The 14,435-nt window shown below is 47.0% G+C and overlaps 1 protein-coding gene across 1 annotated transcript; it reads right to left on the bottom strand.

Moving 5' to 3' along the window:
• Window positions 1-3,051: 3,051 nt before the first annotated feature.
• PARK7 (Parkinsonism associated deglycase) lies at window positions 3,052-9,654 on the bottom strand. The gene is made up of 7 exons (XM_081955081.1): window positions 9,551-9,654; window positions 8,529-8,628; window positions 7,770-7,871; window positions 6,913-6,972; window positions 6,019-6,088; window positions 4,968-5,054; window positions 3,052-3,357 (listed from the first exon to the last, which is right to left on the bottom strand). The coding sequence occupies exons 2-7, from the start codon at window positions 8,616-8,618 to the stop codon at window positions 3,197-3,199; spliced, it is 570 nt and encodes a 189-aa protein (XP_081811207.1). The 5' UTR covers window positions 8,619-8,628; window positions 9,551-9,654; the 3' UTR covers window positions 3,052-3,196.
• Between the last annotated feature and the right edge of the window lie 4,781 nt (window positions 9,655-14,435).

Genomic DNA, 14,435 nt, shown 5'->3' on the forward strand with positions numbered 1-14,435 from the left:
TCTTTGGAAAGGAATGTGGATTTTGCTGGGCAAACCTCCTGATTCACCTATTGCGAGGACCTGTTTACATCCATTCTGCAAGACTTTACGTTATGAAATGGGCTGCTAAGAAATTACTACACAGGCCTACTTATTCCGATTTTGTGTGGATTGTGTTATGTCGTTGCGTCGAAATACACAAACGCTGGAATCGAACATGGGTCTTGGTTTCCTAGGACTAAGTTATAAGTGTCTGGACTGCCGTCTGTCAAAAATGGTGTGGTAGGGTCTCCTGCTTGAGCGGCAGGTTGGACTAGATGACCTCCAAGGTCCCTTCCAACTCGGTTATTCTATATTCAACAGAACAGAAGTTGCCTTCCTCTGTACCTCTTGTGTTTGAGAGTTAAACTTGGAAATGTACACCTTAAACTGGGCCAGGGAGTTAATTCAGGTGCAAATCTTTTTTCTATTCACTTAACATTTTACAATTTTATATAGGGAATCCTCGATTTACAACAGTTTCCTTCTGCGACCGTTTGAGGTTTACAAGGGCACTGAAAGTTATGGCCGTTTTTTGCACTTGTGACCATTCCCTGCAGTCAAGGCTATCAAAATGCAGACGCTCAGCAACGGGGGCTCGTATTTACGACGGTTGGAATGGGGCTGGGGTCACGGCGTCCACTTTTGCGACCGTTCAAACACGGGACCCCGCAAGCGTCGTAAAGACGAGCTTGTTGCTGAGCGTCCGGATTTTTTAAAATTGACATTGGATTTTTAAAAAAAATTTAAATGGGATTTTTAAAAATCTTTATCGGATTTATTTGAATAAAATGCTTTTGGAATAAAACTCTTTATCTAAAGCTAGTTTTCTACTTAAGATACATTAATAATTTAATTTATTCAGCAGCTGGAATGGTCATTACGTGCGGGGGGGGAAACGGTGCTTCCCCCCCGTGCCATCATTTTGAACGGTGGCTGAGTGAACCGTCATAAGTCAAGGACTGCGTGTTAAATTGATGGCGGTGACGGTATCCTGGGGTCATGTGACCCCCTTCCCAGCTAGCTTCGGACAAAGTCGATGGAGGAAACTGGAATTGCGTGACAATTATTTGGGGATTTGTTCAAATGGTCGTAATAGGAGACGCAACTCGCTTAACAACCAGCTTAAGCCCCTGAAAGTCTGTGTCCCAAATGAGGCCTATACCTTCTCATCCAATTGCAATCCCATCCAACCCTGACCTCCAGTGGTCATTTTGGGCATTACAACTGGCAAAAAACAACAGTTCATTTACTGACCATTTCAAAGTTGCAACAGCACTGGAAAAAAAAGAGCTTGGGAGGGGAGGTTACTCACGCTTACGATTGTTCGCAGCATCGTGGGATCCAAATTCAGACCCATCATGGCATCTCACCTTGACGGTGGTTTTTCACACTTAACGTCGTCTGTTGCAGGCATTGAACTTGAGACGCTTGGCCACTGACTCATATTTATGATGGTCCCAGGCAGGGCGGGGGGTTCCTTTTGCGACCAGCAGTCAAGGGGTGAGCTGGATTGGCTCCATAACTGTGTGACTCATTTAACATCTGCAAAGATTCACTTAACAACTTTGGCAAGGAAGGGCAAAGCTCCTTTAAATGTTTCTTCGAGCGACATGTTTGCGTCCCGCTGTGGTCGTTAAGTCGAGGACTACCAGCCGTTTGTTTGATGTTCCACGCTGCGCCCTAAACTTCATCCTGAATCCTAAATTTACTTAATAACCCTCCGATGCTAAATAATAAAACTCAATTCTAAACGATGAGGAATTTCTTCCACGATGCTCAAAATGCTAAAATATTCAAATAATACTGAAATGCTTATTTGTTTTATAACGCTGCTGTTTTTATTCCCGATGCCCAACTTGGGTTTTCCTAGCGCAAGGTTTGAATTTAATACCCCGTTTCCCTGAAAATAAGACCGCCCCACCACCTTTGGATAATATGTCCAATGGGGATTTTGAGCGCATGCGCTAAAATAAACTTTCCCCGAAAATATTGCAACACAGCCGCCATGACGTTTGCCGCCTCCTTCACCCCAAAAATAAGGCCAAGTGCTTATTTCAGCGGACAAAAGAACATAAGACCCTGTTTTATTTTCTGGCATATATAATTCAGATTTTTATAATTCTGATTCTTATATATATATTATATTACTGGGATTCGAACCTGGGCTGTTTTTACACATTAGACAGTTACATTAACCTCTAAGCCACAAGCTCTCCTCCCTTATCAGCTGAGCCAAGGAAATGATTGTTATGTCAAAGCACCTGGTATGCCCAAATTTGGGAGGGAGCATACAGCTGATAAGGGAGGAGAGCTTGTGGCTTAGAGGTTAATATAAATGCCTAATACAGTCCAGGTTCGAATCCCAGTAAGGGTATGGCTAGCTGATGAGAGCTAAATAGCTTGAAATAGATCTATACTAGTCTCCCTTCATTTATTTATCAGCACAAATGCAACACAAAAATGGTTTCCTGCCTGGAAGGCTCCTAAGGTGGAGTTGAAAGGCAAAAGGGAAGCAGTATGCTCCCTCCCATATTTGGGCATACCAGGTGCTCTGACGTAACACTTAATATAAATATATGTCTGTGTGTGTGTTGTATTTGTGCTGATAAATAAATAAAGGGAGACTAGTATAGATCTATTTCAAGCTATTTAGCTCTCATCAGCTAGTCATACCCTTACTGGGATTAGAACCTGGGTATGGCTAGCTGATGAAAGCTAAATAGCTTGAAATAGATCTATACTAGTCTCCCTTTATTTATTTATCAGCGCAAATACAACACAAATATAACAAAGGCAACATTAAAAAATATGGTTTTCTGCCTGGATGGTCTCCTGGAGTGAGCCGAAAGTCAGACAAAGGGAAACTGTGTTTATATATATACATATACATACATACATATATACACATATACATATATGATATATATATCATTGTCATTTTTTAATAATTCTGAACCGATGGGGTGTAAGGTTTAAAAACCTTTTTTTTTTGTTTCATTTTAATGATTTCCTAGCCAGGACACAACACTGTTTCACACATATCGTCTTTTATTGCATGAATGAAGTTGCCACAAGGGCAGCCGTGCTCCGTTCCTTTGCCCACTAAGGGAAAAAAACCAAAAACTCCTGGTCTTAAAAAATGAAACCGGCGAGGCTTTCTGGGTGTGTCATGCTTCTAGTCCTTAAGGACGAGAGGCGCCTTCGTCTGGGCAGCCACTTCCTTCCCCAGCAGCGTTTCCACGATCGCCAGGCCAAATTCGAAACTGGTGCCCGGTCCGCGGCTTGTCATGATGTGCCCGTCTTTTTCCACCCGATTCTCGGAGTATTTGTAGTGATCTTACGGGAGGGGAAGAGAAAGGCCTTAGTAGTTACTCCAGGCGATAAAAAGTGGGCACCCATTTCACCCCGACGACAACTTTACGCAGCTCTCTGACGTTCGACTCCGCTCAATAACCACTCCTGATTCAAGGTTCTCAATTTAGGGACTGTTCAGAGTTACAACGGCTCTGGGGACCGTTCCTCGCACTTATGACCATTGCTGCATCCTTGTGGTTGGGTGATTTACGCTTGGATGCTTGACTCACAATCACGACGGCTGTTAGGTCATTAAGTGAATCCAGTTTCCCCATGGACTTTGCTCATCGGATGGTTGCAAAAGGGGACACCGCCACCGCCATAAACCCAAGTCAGCTGCCAAGCATTCAACTGTCGATCATGTGACCTCCAGGACACTCTAACTTAGCAACGGATTTGTATTTACGACGGCTGCGGTGTCCCCGGGGATCTTCGTTTTCATGACCTTCTGAGGAGCGAAGTCCCCGGGGAAACTGGGTTCGCTTAACGACCGTGTGGCTAATTTAACAACTGCAGGGATTCCCTTAACGACGATGGCAAAGAAAGATTGTAACATTTATTGGCAGCTTCTGGATGCTTAGAATTTTTATTTGCAGCTTCCGGATTCTTAGAATTTTTATTTACCTCTTCCAAGTTCTTAGAATTTTTATTTGCATCTTCCAAATTTTTAGAATTTTATTTGCATCTTTCAAATGCTTTGAATTTTATTTGCATCTTTCAAATGCTTTGAATTTTATTTGCATCTTCCGAATTCCTAGAATTTTATTCTGTCTTCTGAATTCTTCGAATTTTATTTGCATTTTCTGAAAGCTTGAAATTTTTATTTGCATCTTCCGAATTCTTAGAATTTTTATTTGAACCCCTGAATTTGCTTAAGAATTCGCGGGAAGAAAAGCCGTAAAACGGGACAAAACTCACGTTTCTCACTTAGCCACATAAATTTCAGGGTCAATTGTGGTCATGAAGTCGAGGACTACCTGTAAAACCTAGGTGCTTCGCCCGCCACTTCTGCAGCCCGGTTCCCAACAGTTCAAGGACCGGTGGTGGACTGTGGCCGGAGAATTGGAATAGCCCTAATCTAAATTATATTTTGGTGCATAAGAAATATGGGCATCGTTTGGGGACTGGAGGCTAAAACAGACGACGGACGGTTGCAGGAACTGGGCCTGGCTAGTCTAGGGAAGAGAAGGACCAGGGGAGACAGGAGAGCAGCCTTCCAATATTTGAGGGGCTGCCACAGAGAGGAGGAAGGGGTTCAAGCTACTGTCCAAAGCACCCGAAGGCCAGACAAGGAAGAATGGATGGAAACTGACCAAGGAGAGATTCAACCTGGAAATAAGGAGGAATTTCCTGACCGTGAGAGCAATCAACCAAAGAAACAGAAGTTGCCTTGGGAAGTTGTGGGAGCTTCATCCCTGGAGGCTTTCAAGAAGAATCTGGACTGCCATCTGTCAGAAACGGTGTAGGGTCTCCTGCTCGGGCAGGGGGTTGGACTAGATGACCCACAAGGTCCCTTCCAACCCTGTTAATCTGTTAAACCCACAACACTCCACTAGTCCCTCCCCGCGACACGTGTTTAGTGGGATACTGACCCCCGCTCATCATCTTGTCTTTGGCCAAGGGGTGAGTAGTCACTTTGCTTCCAAAACCGATTCCATGGGCGAGGAGAGCTGTGGGACCTGCAGGCCGACAGAGGGGGAAACAAGCTTATGATTCACCCAGCATTGCTGGCTCCAGGACAAAAGGGACGAGCTGTGGGTTATACATTTGCATGTACATTGCATTATTATACATTATTTGCAGCTTCTGAGCTCTTAGACTTTTTATTTGCAACTTCTGGACTCTTACAATTTTTATTTGCAGGTTCTGAACGCTTACAATTTTTATTTGCAGCTTCTGGACTCTTATAATTTTTATTTGCAGCTTCTGAACTCTGCATGCTTATAGTTTTAATTTGCAGCTTCTGGACTCTTATAATTTTTATTTGCAGCTTCTGAACTCTGCATGCTTATAGTTTTAATTTGCAGCTTCTGCAGGCTTATAATTTTTATTTGAAGCTTCTGAACTCTGCATGCTTAGTTTTAATTTGCAGCTTCTGCAGGCTTATAATTTTTATTTGCAGCATCTGCAGGCTTATAATTTTTATTTGCAGCATCTGCATGCTTATAATTTTTATTTGAAGCTTCTGGACTCTTATAATTTTTATTTGCAGCTTCTGAACTCTGCATGCTTATAGTTTTAATTTGCAGCATCTGCATGCTTATAATTTTTATTTGAAGCTTCTGCATGCTTATAATTTTTATTTGCAGCTTCTGCATGCTTATAGTTTTAATATGCAGCTTCTGCATGCTTATAATTTTTATTTGCAGCTTCTGCATGCTTATAATTTTTATTTGCTGCTTCTGCGTGCTTATAATTTATTGGCAGCTTCTGGATTGTTATAGTTTTTATTCGTAGCTTCTGCATGCTTTGAATTTTATTGGCAGCTTCTGCATGCTTACAAATTGATTGCAAACATGCAGAGGCAGGCCCGGTCCTTGCAGCCCCCCTGCTACTACTGATGGCCCCCAATGGGGCTCTCAGATCTAGTGGGGCTGGGCTGCCCATATAGGAGTTCCCCCCAAAATGGAGTTAGCACCTTACCTGCACATATGGCTGCGATGAGTCCCTTCCTGCTCTCCTGATCCTTCAGCACCTCTTTCACGAGGGGAGACTGCAAGAATAGATCAAAGAGGAGGGGATCGTTAAAAAAAAATAATTAGCAGAAGCCCTGAAAGAAAGAAAAAAAAAAGATTTCATAGAAAAGCAAAGTTACTCTCCCTGTCCCACTTCAAATCTTAAGTCTGTTTTTTTCCCAGTCGTATAGGAAGGATTTCTTCCAAAGCATTTCAGTAAAACTCTTTTTTTGAGAGCGGCAATTAATGAGAGATGAAATAAAAGGGGAAAGAAGGATAAGTACAAAAAAATGGAAAGGAGGGTACAGGACTGCATTCAGTTCTGGTCGCACGATGTAAAAAAGATGTGGAGACTCTAGAAAAGAGTGCAGAGAAGAGCAACAAAGAGGATTAAGGGACTGGAGGCTAAAACATATGAAGAACAGTTGCAGGAACTGGGTATGTTTAGCTTAAGAGAAAGAAGGACTAGGGGAGACATGATAGCAGTCTTCCAATATCTCAGGGGTTGCCACAAAGAAGAGGGAGTCAAACTATTCTCCAAGGCACCTGAGGGTAGAACAAGAAGCAATGGGTGGAAACTAATCAAGGAGAGAAGCAACTTAGAATTGAGGAGAAACGTCCTGACAGTTAGAACAATTAATCAGTGGAACAGAAGTTGCCTCCAGAAGTTGTGAATGCCCCAACACTGGAAGTCTTTAAGAAGATGCTGGATAGCTATTTGTCTGAAAGGGTATAGGGTTTCCTGCCTAGGCAGGGGGTTGGACTAGAAGACCTCCAAGGTCCCTTCCAGCTCTGTTATTCTACGTTCTAGGTTCTGAAATCTAAAGCACACAAAAGAGAAAATGGACTCTTGTTATTTTACCTCCGACAAGTTCTGAGCTCCCAGGTTGCCCCCTGGCAGGACCACCACATCATAAGGCCCCTAAAAAAAAAGAATGAGAGTCACCAAATTCCCCTTTAAGCCATGTGGACTTCAACTCCCAGAATTCACCAGCCAACCACTTTTAAGCTGTGAGGACTTCAACTCCCAGAATTCACCAGCCACTTTTATAAGGTGGACTTTAACTCCCAGAATTCATCAGCCAACCACTTTTAAGCTGACTTCAACTCCCAGAATTCAACAGCCAACCACTTTTAAGCTGTGAGGACTTCAACTCCCAGAATTCCCCAGTCACTTTAAGACTTGAGGACTTCAACTCCCAGAATTCCCTAGTCACTTTTAAGCTGGGTGGACTTCAACTCCCAGAATTCACCAGCCAACCACTTTTAAGCTGTGAGGACTTCAACTCCCAGAATTCACCAGCCACTTTTATAAGGTGGACTTTAACTCCCAGAATTCATCAGCCAACCACTTTTAAGCTGACTTCAACTCCCAGAATTCAACAGCCAACCACTTTTAAGCTGAGGACTTCAACTCCCAGAATTCCCCAGTCACTTTAAGACTTGAGGACTTCAACTCCCAGAATTCCCTAGTCACTTTTAAGCTGGGTGGACTTCAACTCCCAGAATTCATCAGCCAATCATTTTAAAGCTGGGTGGACTTCAACTCCCAGAATCCACCAGAGCTTAAGGTGGCTGGCAGGGGAATTTGGGAGTTGAAGTCCACCCAGCTTAGAAGGGGCCGTGGTTGAGGACCACCATTTTAAATGGAAAGTGGGGATGTCCCAGAGACCCCACCCCAAAAGTATGCTTTAAAAAAAAAGGAGGGGGGGCTCAAACCTTCTTCTTGGCTTCTTCCAAACTCGTATCGGGACAAATCATGACATCACGGCTGCACTGGACAGGCTCCTTCCCAGACAATCCCGCTACCGTCACGGAAATCTGGTAAGGAAACCGTCGTTGGGTGAGAGCCTTTCCCGCTTTAAGACGGGTGGGGCCACTAAAATGTACTGTCGTAAGTCAAGGACGGCCTACAGCTACGTTCGTTTAGTGACCGTTGAAAGTTACAATAGCACTGGGGGGGGAAAAGGGGGGGAACTTTTTTCAGACTTATGACTGTTGCCTCGTTCCCGTGATTGAAATTCACACGCTTGGCAACCGACTCGCATTTACGACGGTAGCAGCGTCCCGGGGAGGGGTGTGTGTGTCACGCAATCCCTCTTTTGCGAACATCTAAACAGCAAAGTCATTGGGGAAAAGCCAGATTCGTTTAAGAACTGTAGAGGTGACTTATCGACCGTCGTGATTCGCTTAACGACCGTGATGGGAAAAGTCGTGAAAACGAGGCAAAATCCGCTAAAATAAATTTCTCACTTAGAAACATAAAATGTGGTCGTAAGTCGAGGACTACCCTGTGATTTAAAAAAATAAATTAATTAAAAGGGGGAAGAGTGCCGGCGTAACTCCCACCTCCCCACCTGTGGGTAGGTAGGACAGGTGAGCCCAGAGACGTTCCAATTTCAGCTTTTGGGAGGAGGAGGGGGCAAAGGAAGACCTGGAGAAGAGGGGCGGGGGTCTCCACTCCGCACAGGGACTTACTCCTGCCCTGCGCATCAGATCCGTCGGAATGACCGTCTCCATTTCTTCGGCCCCTTTGGCCAAAATCACCAGCGCTCGCTTGGAGCCCATCGCGATGACCCTGCAGGGGAGGGGGGACAAAGCGCCTTGAGAAACGGGGGGGAGGGGGGTGTATCTCAGACCCCAGACCACTTGCTCTCCCCGCCTGGATTGGGGGGGGGGGCAAGGAAACCCTTCTTCGCTCGCTCGCCCGCTCGTAAAGTCTACCGGCAAACTGGGGGAAAGCATGCAAGGCCGGGCTTTGTCCAGGGGCTCCGAGGGGAGACCCCAGCCCGGGAAAGGGGTGACAGACCAGGCAGGGAAGGAAGGGGGGATGGGCCTATTGGGGAGACCCCTGCCCTAAAAAGGGGCAATGGAAGAGACCCCTGCCCCGAAAATGGGAGATGAACCAGGGAGGGAAGGAAGGAGGGAGAGAGGGACCCATTGGGGGACCCTGGCCCAGAAAAGTGGAGATGGAGCGTGGAGGGAAGGACCTATTGGGCGACCCTGGCCCAGAAAAGGGGGGATGGACAGGGGAGGGGGGACCCTTTGGGGGAGACCCCTGCCCTGAAAAGGGGCAACACACCAGGGAGGGAAGGAAGGAGACCCCAGCCCAAAAAGGGCGATGGGCTGGGGATAGAGGGAGGGAGGGCCTGGCTGGGGAGACCCCTGCCCGGAAAAGGGGGGATGGATAGGGGAGGAAGGAGGGGGGGACCCATTGGGAAGACCCCAGCCCAGAAAAGGGATGACACACCAGGAAGGGACGGAGGGGGGGGATGTTGAGAGGGACCCCTGCCATGAAAAGGGGCGACGGACCAGGGAAGGACCCATTGGGGAGATCCCTGCCCCGAAAATGGGAGAGGGGGCGGGGAGGGGGAGACCCCTCCCCTAAATAGGGGCGAAGGACCAGGGACGGACCCATTGGGGGAGGGAGGGGAGCCCTGCCTTCAAAAGGGGCCAGGGACCGGGCGGGGGGGCGGGAGAGGGGGACCCCAATTTCTTACGCTCAATCTCGGTTCCAGTTCCGCTGGCCCTGCGCGGCGCTCCGAAGGGCTGGTGCTGCGTCACGGGGGGCGGCTCCTTTGGGGAGGGGGCGGCGCCTGGGAGGAGGAGGAGGAGGAGGGGTGGGGCTCGAGAGGAAGGGGCGCGGAACCCCCCATCCCCACCCCGAGCCTGCCTAGCTGGGTTCCTCCCGCGCTCAAAAACCTTGCAAAATGAAACATGCAAAATGCACAATAAAACATGCAAAATAAAACATGCAAAATGCAAAATAAAACATGCAAAATGCAAAATAAGAAATGCAACGTGGGGCCGGCTGGGTGGGGGGGGGGGGGTCCCAAAGGTGTATGGGGCTTGCTCAGCACCATGCAGGTGTGTCCCGGAATGGAAACCCCCCCCCCCCCCAAAGGTGCCAATTGAAAGAGAGGTGTGAATTTCACAAGGGTTTCCTTGTGTGCCTAAAATTTATTTCAGGCAGTCCTCGACTTAACAGCAGTTCGTTTAGTGACCGTCCGAAGTTTCAGTGGCCCTGGAAAAAAAAAAGGAGGGCATATGGCCCCTTTTTCCACGCTTAACGCCCGTCGCAGAAGCAGGCCGGGGATCACCTGATCAAAATTCAGAGGCTTGGCAACGGATTCACACTTGTGACGGTTGTCCCGGGGTGGGTGGGAGGTATTACACGATCCCACCTTCTGACCAGCGAAGCCAGTTTCGCTTAACGACCGCTTTACTAATTTAACCGCCCGTGGGGATTCGCTTAGCCAGGTGAAAGTCGAACAGTGGGATGGACAAACTCACTTAACCGATGTCTCACTTAACAACGGAAATCAGGCGCTCAATTGTGGTCGTAAGTCAAGAACTTCCTGTAGTGAGAATAAACCAATACAATCTTGCCTAGTTTTTTGATTCCGGCATATGCATATGGTGGATATTTTTTTAAGTTTACATACTTTTTTGGTACACATTTAAATATACAAATATAAATATACATCTTATTTTGATTATCCGATTGATGTATTCCCCTTGCGTTCTTTTCCATCGTTTATTTTATTGTTCTATTGCCCTCTGTTCACACCAGTGTTGTCCTCCGTATTGTTGTAAGCCAGGCAGCAAATAAATTTAACAACTAAATAAAATCTGAAAAACCCAACAAAATAGGATAGATGGCCTCTGTAACTACAAAGTTCTGGGAAAAACTACATTTCACAGAATGCATTGAGAAAAGGTCCTTCAGAATCCACTTCCGGGTTTTGCAAAGATGGCTACTTCCAGGTCTGCAGGACTTCAACTCCCAGAATTCTCATCATAGCTGGGCAGAGGGAGGAATCTTGGGAATTGAAGTCCACTGATTGGCAGGTTTGCAGGTTTCACAAAGATGGCTGCTTCCAGTTCTGCAGGACTTCAACTCCCGGAATTCTCATCATGGCTGGGCAGGCGGAGGAATCTTGGGAATTGAAGTCCACTGATTGGCAGGTTGGGAAAACACTGGGGTACTGATGTGGGTTTTATAAGTTTTTAAATTTTATTTTACTTTCCGTGTCCTACAGACAATAAACCACTTTGCAAAGCAGCACAAACACAGGTAGTCCCTGACTTACGACCAACATGGAGGCCGACATTTCTGTCATTGTGAGGCATTTGTTCAGGGAGTCCTGCTGCATTTCATCACCTTTCTGGCCACCGTTGTTAAGCGGATCCCTGCAATTGATAAGGTTGCTAAGCGAACCTAGCTTTCCCGTTGACTTGGGCTGTCAGAAGGTCGCAAAAGGGGATCACGTGACACCCCGCCGGGGCACACTGCGACCGTCGTAAACGCGAGTCAGTTAACAAGCGTCTGAATTTCAATCCCATGACCGTGGCAATATACAGCGACGGTCATAAGGGTGAAAAGCGTCCCTTAAGTCCCTTTTTTTCCCAGTGACCACGTAACTGGCCACTCAATGAACTGTCGTAAGTCGAGGACCGCCTGTATAGAACTATCCATTCCACAATCGCAGCTGCCAGTTTGATCACTTGCGGCCGTCATAAAGACAAGTCGGCTGTCCTAATTTGGATCACATGACCCTGGGGATGGTGGAACGGCCGTAAGTTTGAAACAAGGGCCCTAACTTTTTGAAACTTTGGACGGTCGATGAGTGAGTCGCCGTAACTCGAGGACTCCCTCTAAGCCATCTTTCTCCCGTTACGCAACAGGTCGGGGGGGTTAAATACAGACATTACGGTGACCTTTCTAACCCCCCTCCGTAACCTTTCAGCCATCCTAATTTGGGACAGGAATCTAACACCCTCTTAAAATAGCTGGAGGGACCTGGTTGTTAGTGGCTGAGCTTGTCAATCAGAAAGGTCACCAGTCTGGTGGCTCGAATCCCCAGCGCTGTGTAATGGAGGGAGCTCCCGTCACTCGTCCAGCTTCTGCCAACCTAACAGTTCGAAAGCACGTAAAAAATGCGAGTAGAAAAATAGGGACCACGTTTGGTGGGAAGGGAACAGCGTTCTGTGCGTCTTTGGCGTTGAATCATACTGGCCACATGACCACGGAGATGTCTTCGGACAGCGCTGGCTTTGAAACGGAGATGAGCACCGCCCCCTAGAGTTAGGAACGACTAGCACTTATGTGCGAGGGGAATCTTTACCTTTACCTAAAATAGTAGGTATCACATTTTCAAAAATCCACAGATCGGCGTGGCACAGAGTGGCAATGCCCTGTACCGCCTTCCTCCTGGGGTCTGGTCATTGATTACAGCTGGTCCTGGACTTAAAACAGTTCATTTAGTGACCGTTTGAAGTTACAATCATCATCCGCTTTTAACGACCCCATAATCCATTGCGGGGTGGAATCTTAGGCAACTGAATGAAGCTGAGTGTTTACTGGCCATCTGCCCTTCCTGTCACCAGAGCGGAGTTTTTATTATTCAGCAGATATATTCTCATTGTGCCGAAAGAGAGAAATATCTGCCTCTACCTAGGAGCGAACTCACAACAGCGTCTCTAAAGGTGCTTTTTCAAGAAGTAACTGGACTTTCTTTCTTTCTTTCTTTCTTTCTTTCTTTCTTTCTTTCTTTCTTTCTTTCTTTCTTTCTTTCTCGATCTTTCTTTCTTTCTTCTTTCTTTCTTTCTTTCTTTCTTTCTTTCTTTCTTTCTTTCTTTCTTTCTTTCTTTCTAATTTTTCTTTTTCTTTGAAGACCTTTCGCTTCTCATCCCGGGAGCTTCTTCAGTTCTGACCAAACGGTGGGGAAGGGCAGGATTTATTCTCCTTGCAGACAAAACCTGGTTCTTTTGCATCTTTCTCTGAGTGGGAAGAACGTAAAGGACCAGCTCCCTCTGCAAAGAGTTTCAATCCTGCCATTGGTCTCCCCACTGCCACTCGGTCAGAACTGAAGAAGCTCCTGGGATCAGAAGGGAAACCTCTTCAGAAGAAGTTTTGGGCTTTTTTGCGGGGGGGGGGGGGGAGACAACCTAGAGACCTCGCCCAAAGACATGTGGAGCAGCCTCTGGATCTCCTCCTGCGCCTGACCCATGCGGGCGCCCCGCAGCCCAATTGGGGAAAGGGCTTTTTTCGCCCTTCTGCAGCCCGGGGGTGGGATGGGGGTGACGCACTTAGCAGAGGGAGCTCTGCGGCTTTGCTTGGGGGGTCGTGGGAGCGGTTTTGCGAGAGGGGGAAGCTGCGAAGACGTCACAGCCGCCGCAATCCGCCCACGCCCCTCCCTTCCCTCCCCTCCCCGCCGCTGTTAGAGCCCGTGGAATCTGCACGGCCGGCTTTTCCGCAGGAGGCGCACGACCGATGAGGTCGGGGTCTCGCGACGCCCGTTGAAGGACGCAGCCCGGGAGGCGAGTTCGACCAGACCCAGCGCAATCAGGCATTGGATAGAGCCAGAAGGGACTTTGGAGGTCTTCTAGTCCAGCCCCCTGCTCAAGCAGGTGATATTATATCAATCAATCATTCGATCAAAATAGAGCTGGAAGGGACCTTGGAGGTCTTCTAGTCCAGTCCCCTGCTCAAGCAGGAGACCCTAGACCATTTCAATCAATCAATCAATCAATCAATCAATCAATCAGAATAGAGCTGGAAGGGACCTTGGAGGTCTTCTAGTCCAACCCCCTGCTCAAGCAGGAGACCCTAGACCATTTCAATCAATCAATCAATCAATCAATCAATCAATCAGAATAGAGCTGGAAGGGACCTTGGAGGTCTTCTAGTCCAACCCCCTGCTCAAGCAGGAGACCCTAGACCATTTCAATCAATCAATCAGAATAGATCTGGAAGGGACCTTGGAGGTCTTCTAGTCCAGCCCCCTGCTCAAGCAGGAGACCCTAGATCTTTTCAATCAATCAATCAATCAATCAATTAATCAACCAATCAATCAGAATAGAGCTGGAAGGGACCTTGGAGGTCTTCTAGTCCAGCCCCCTGCTCAAGCAGGAGACCCTAGATCTTTTCAATCAATCAATCAATCAGTCAGTCAATCAGAATAGAGCTGGAAGGGACCTTGGAGGAGTTTTAGTCCAACCCCCAGCTCGAGCAGGAGACCCTAGACCATTTCAATCAAACAATCAGTCAACTAGAGCTGGAAGGGATCTTGGAGGTCATCTAGTCCACCCCTTCCTCAAGCAGGAGACCCCAGACCACTTCAATCCATCTATCAACGATTGAATGATTGAAGTGCTGATTGATTGATTGATTGCAATGGTCTCTAGGACCTAGGGTCTCCTGCTTGAGCAGAGGGTTGGACTAGAAGACCTCCAAGGTCCCTTCCAGCTCTATTTTGATCGAATGATTGATTGATATAATATCACCTGCTTGAGCAGGGGGTTGGACTAGAAGACCTCCAAGGTCCCTTCCAGCTCTATTCTGATTGATTGATTGATGGATTGAAATGGTCTAGGGTCTCC

Source organism: Natrix helvetica, assembly GCF_964273705.1.
Source record: "Natrix helvetica genome assembly, chromosome: 5".
NCBI classification, from domain to species: domain Eukaryota; kingdom Metazoa; phylum Chordata; class Lepidosauria; order Squamata; family Natricidae; genus Natrix; species Natrix helvetica.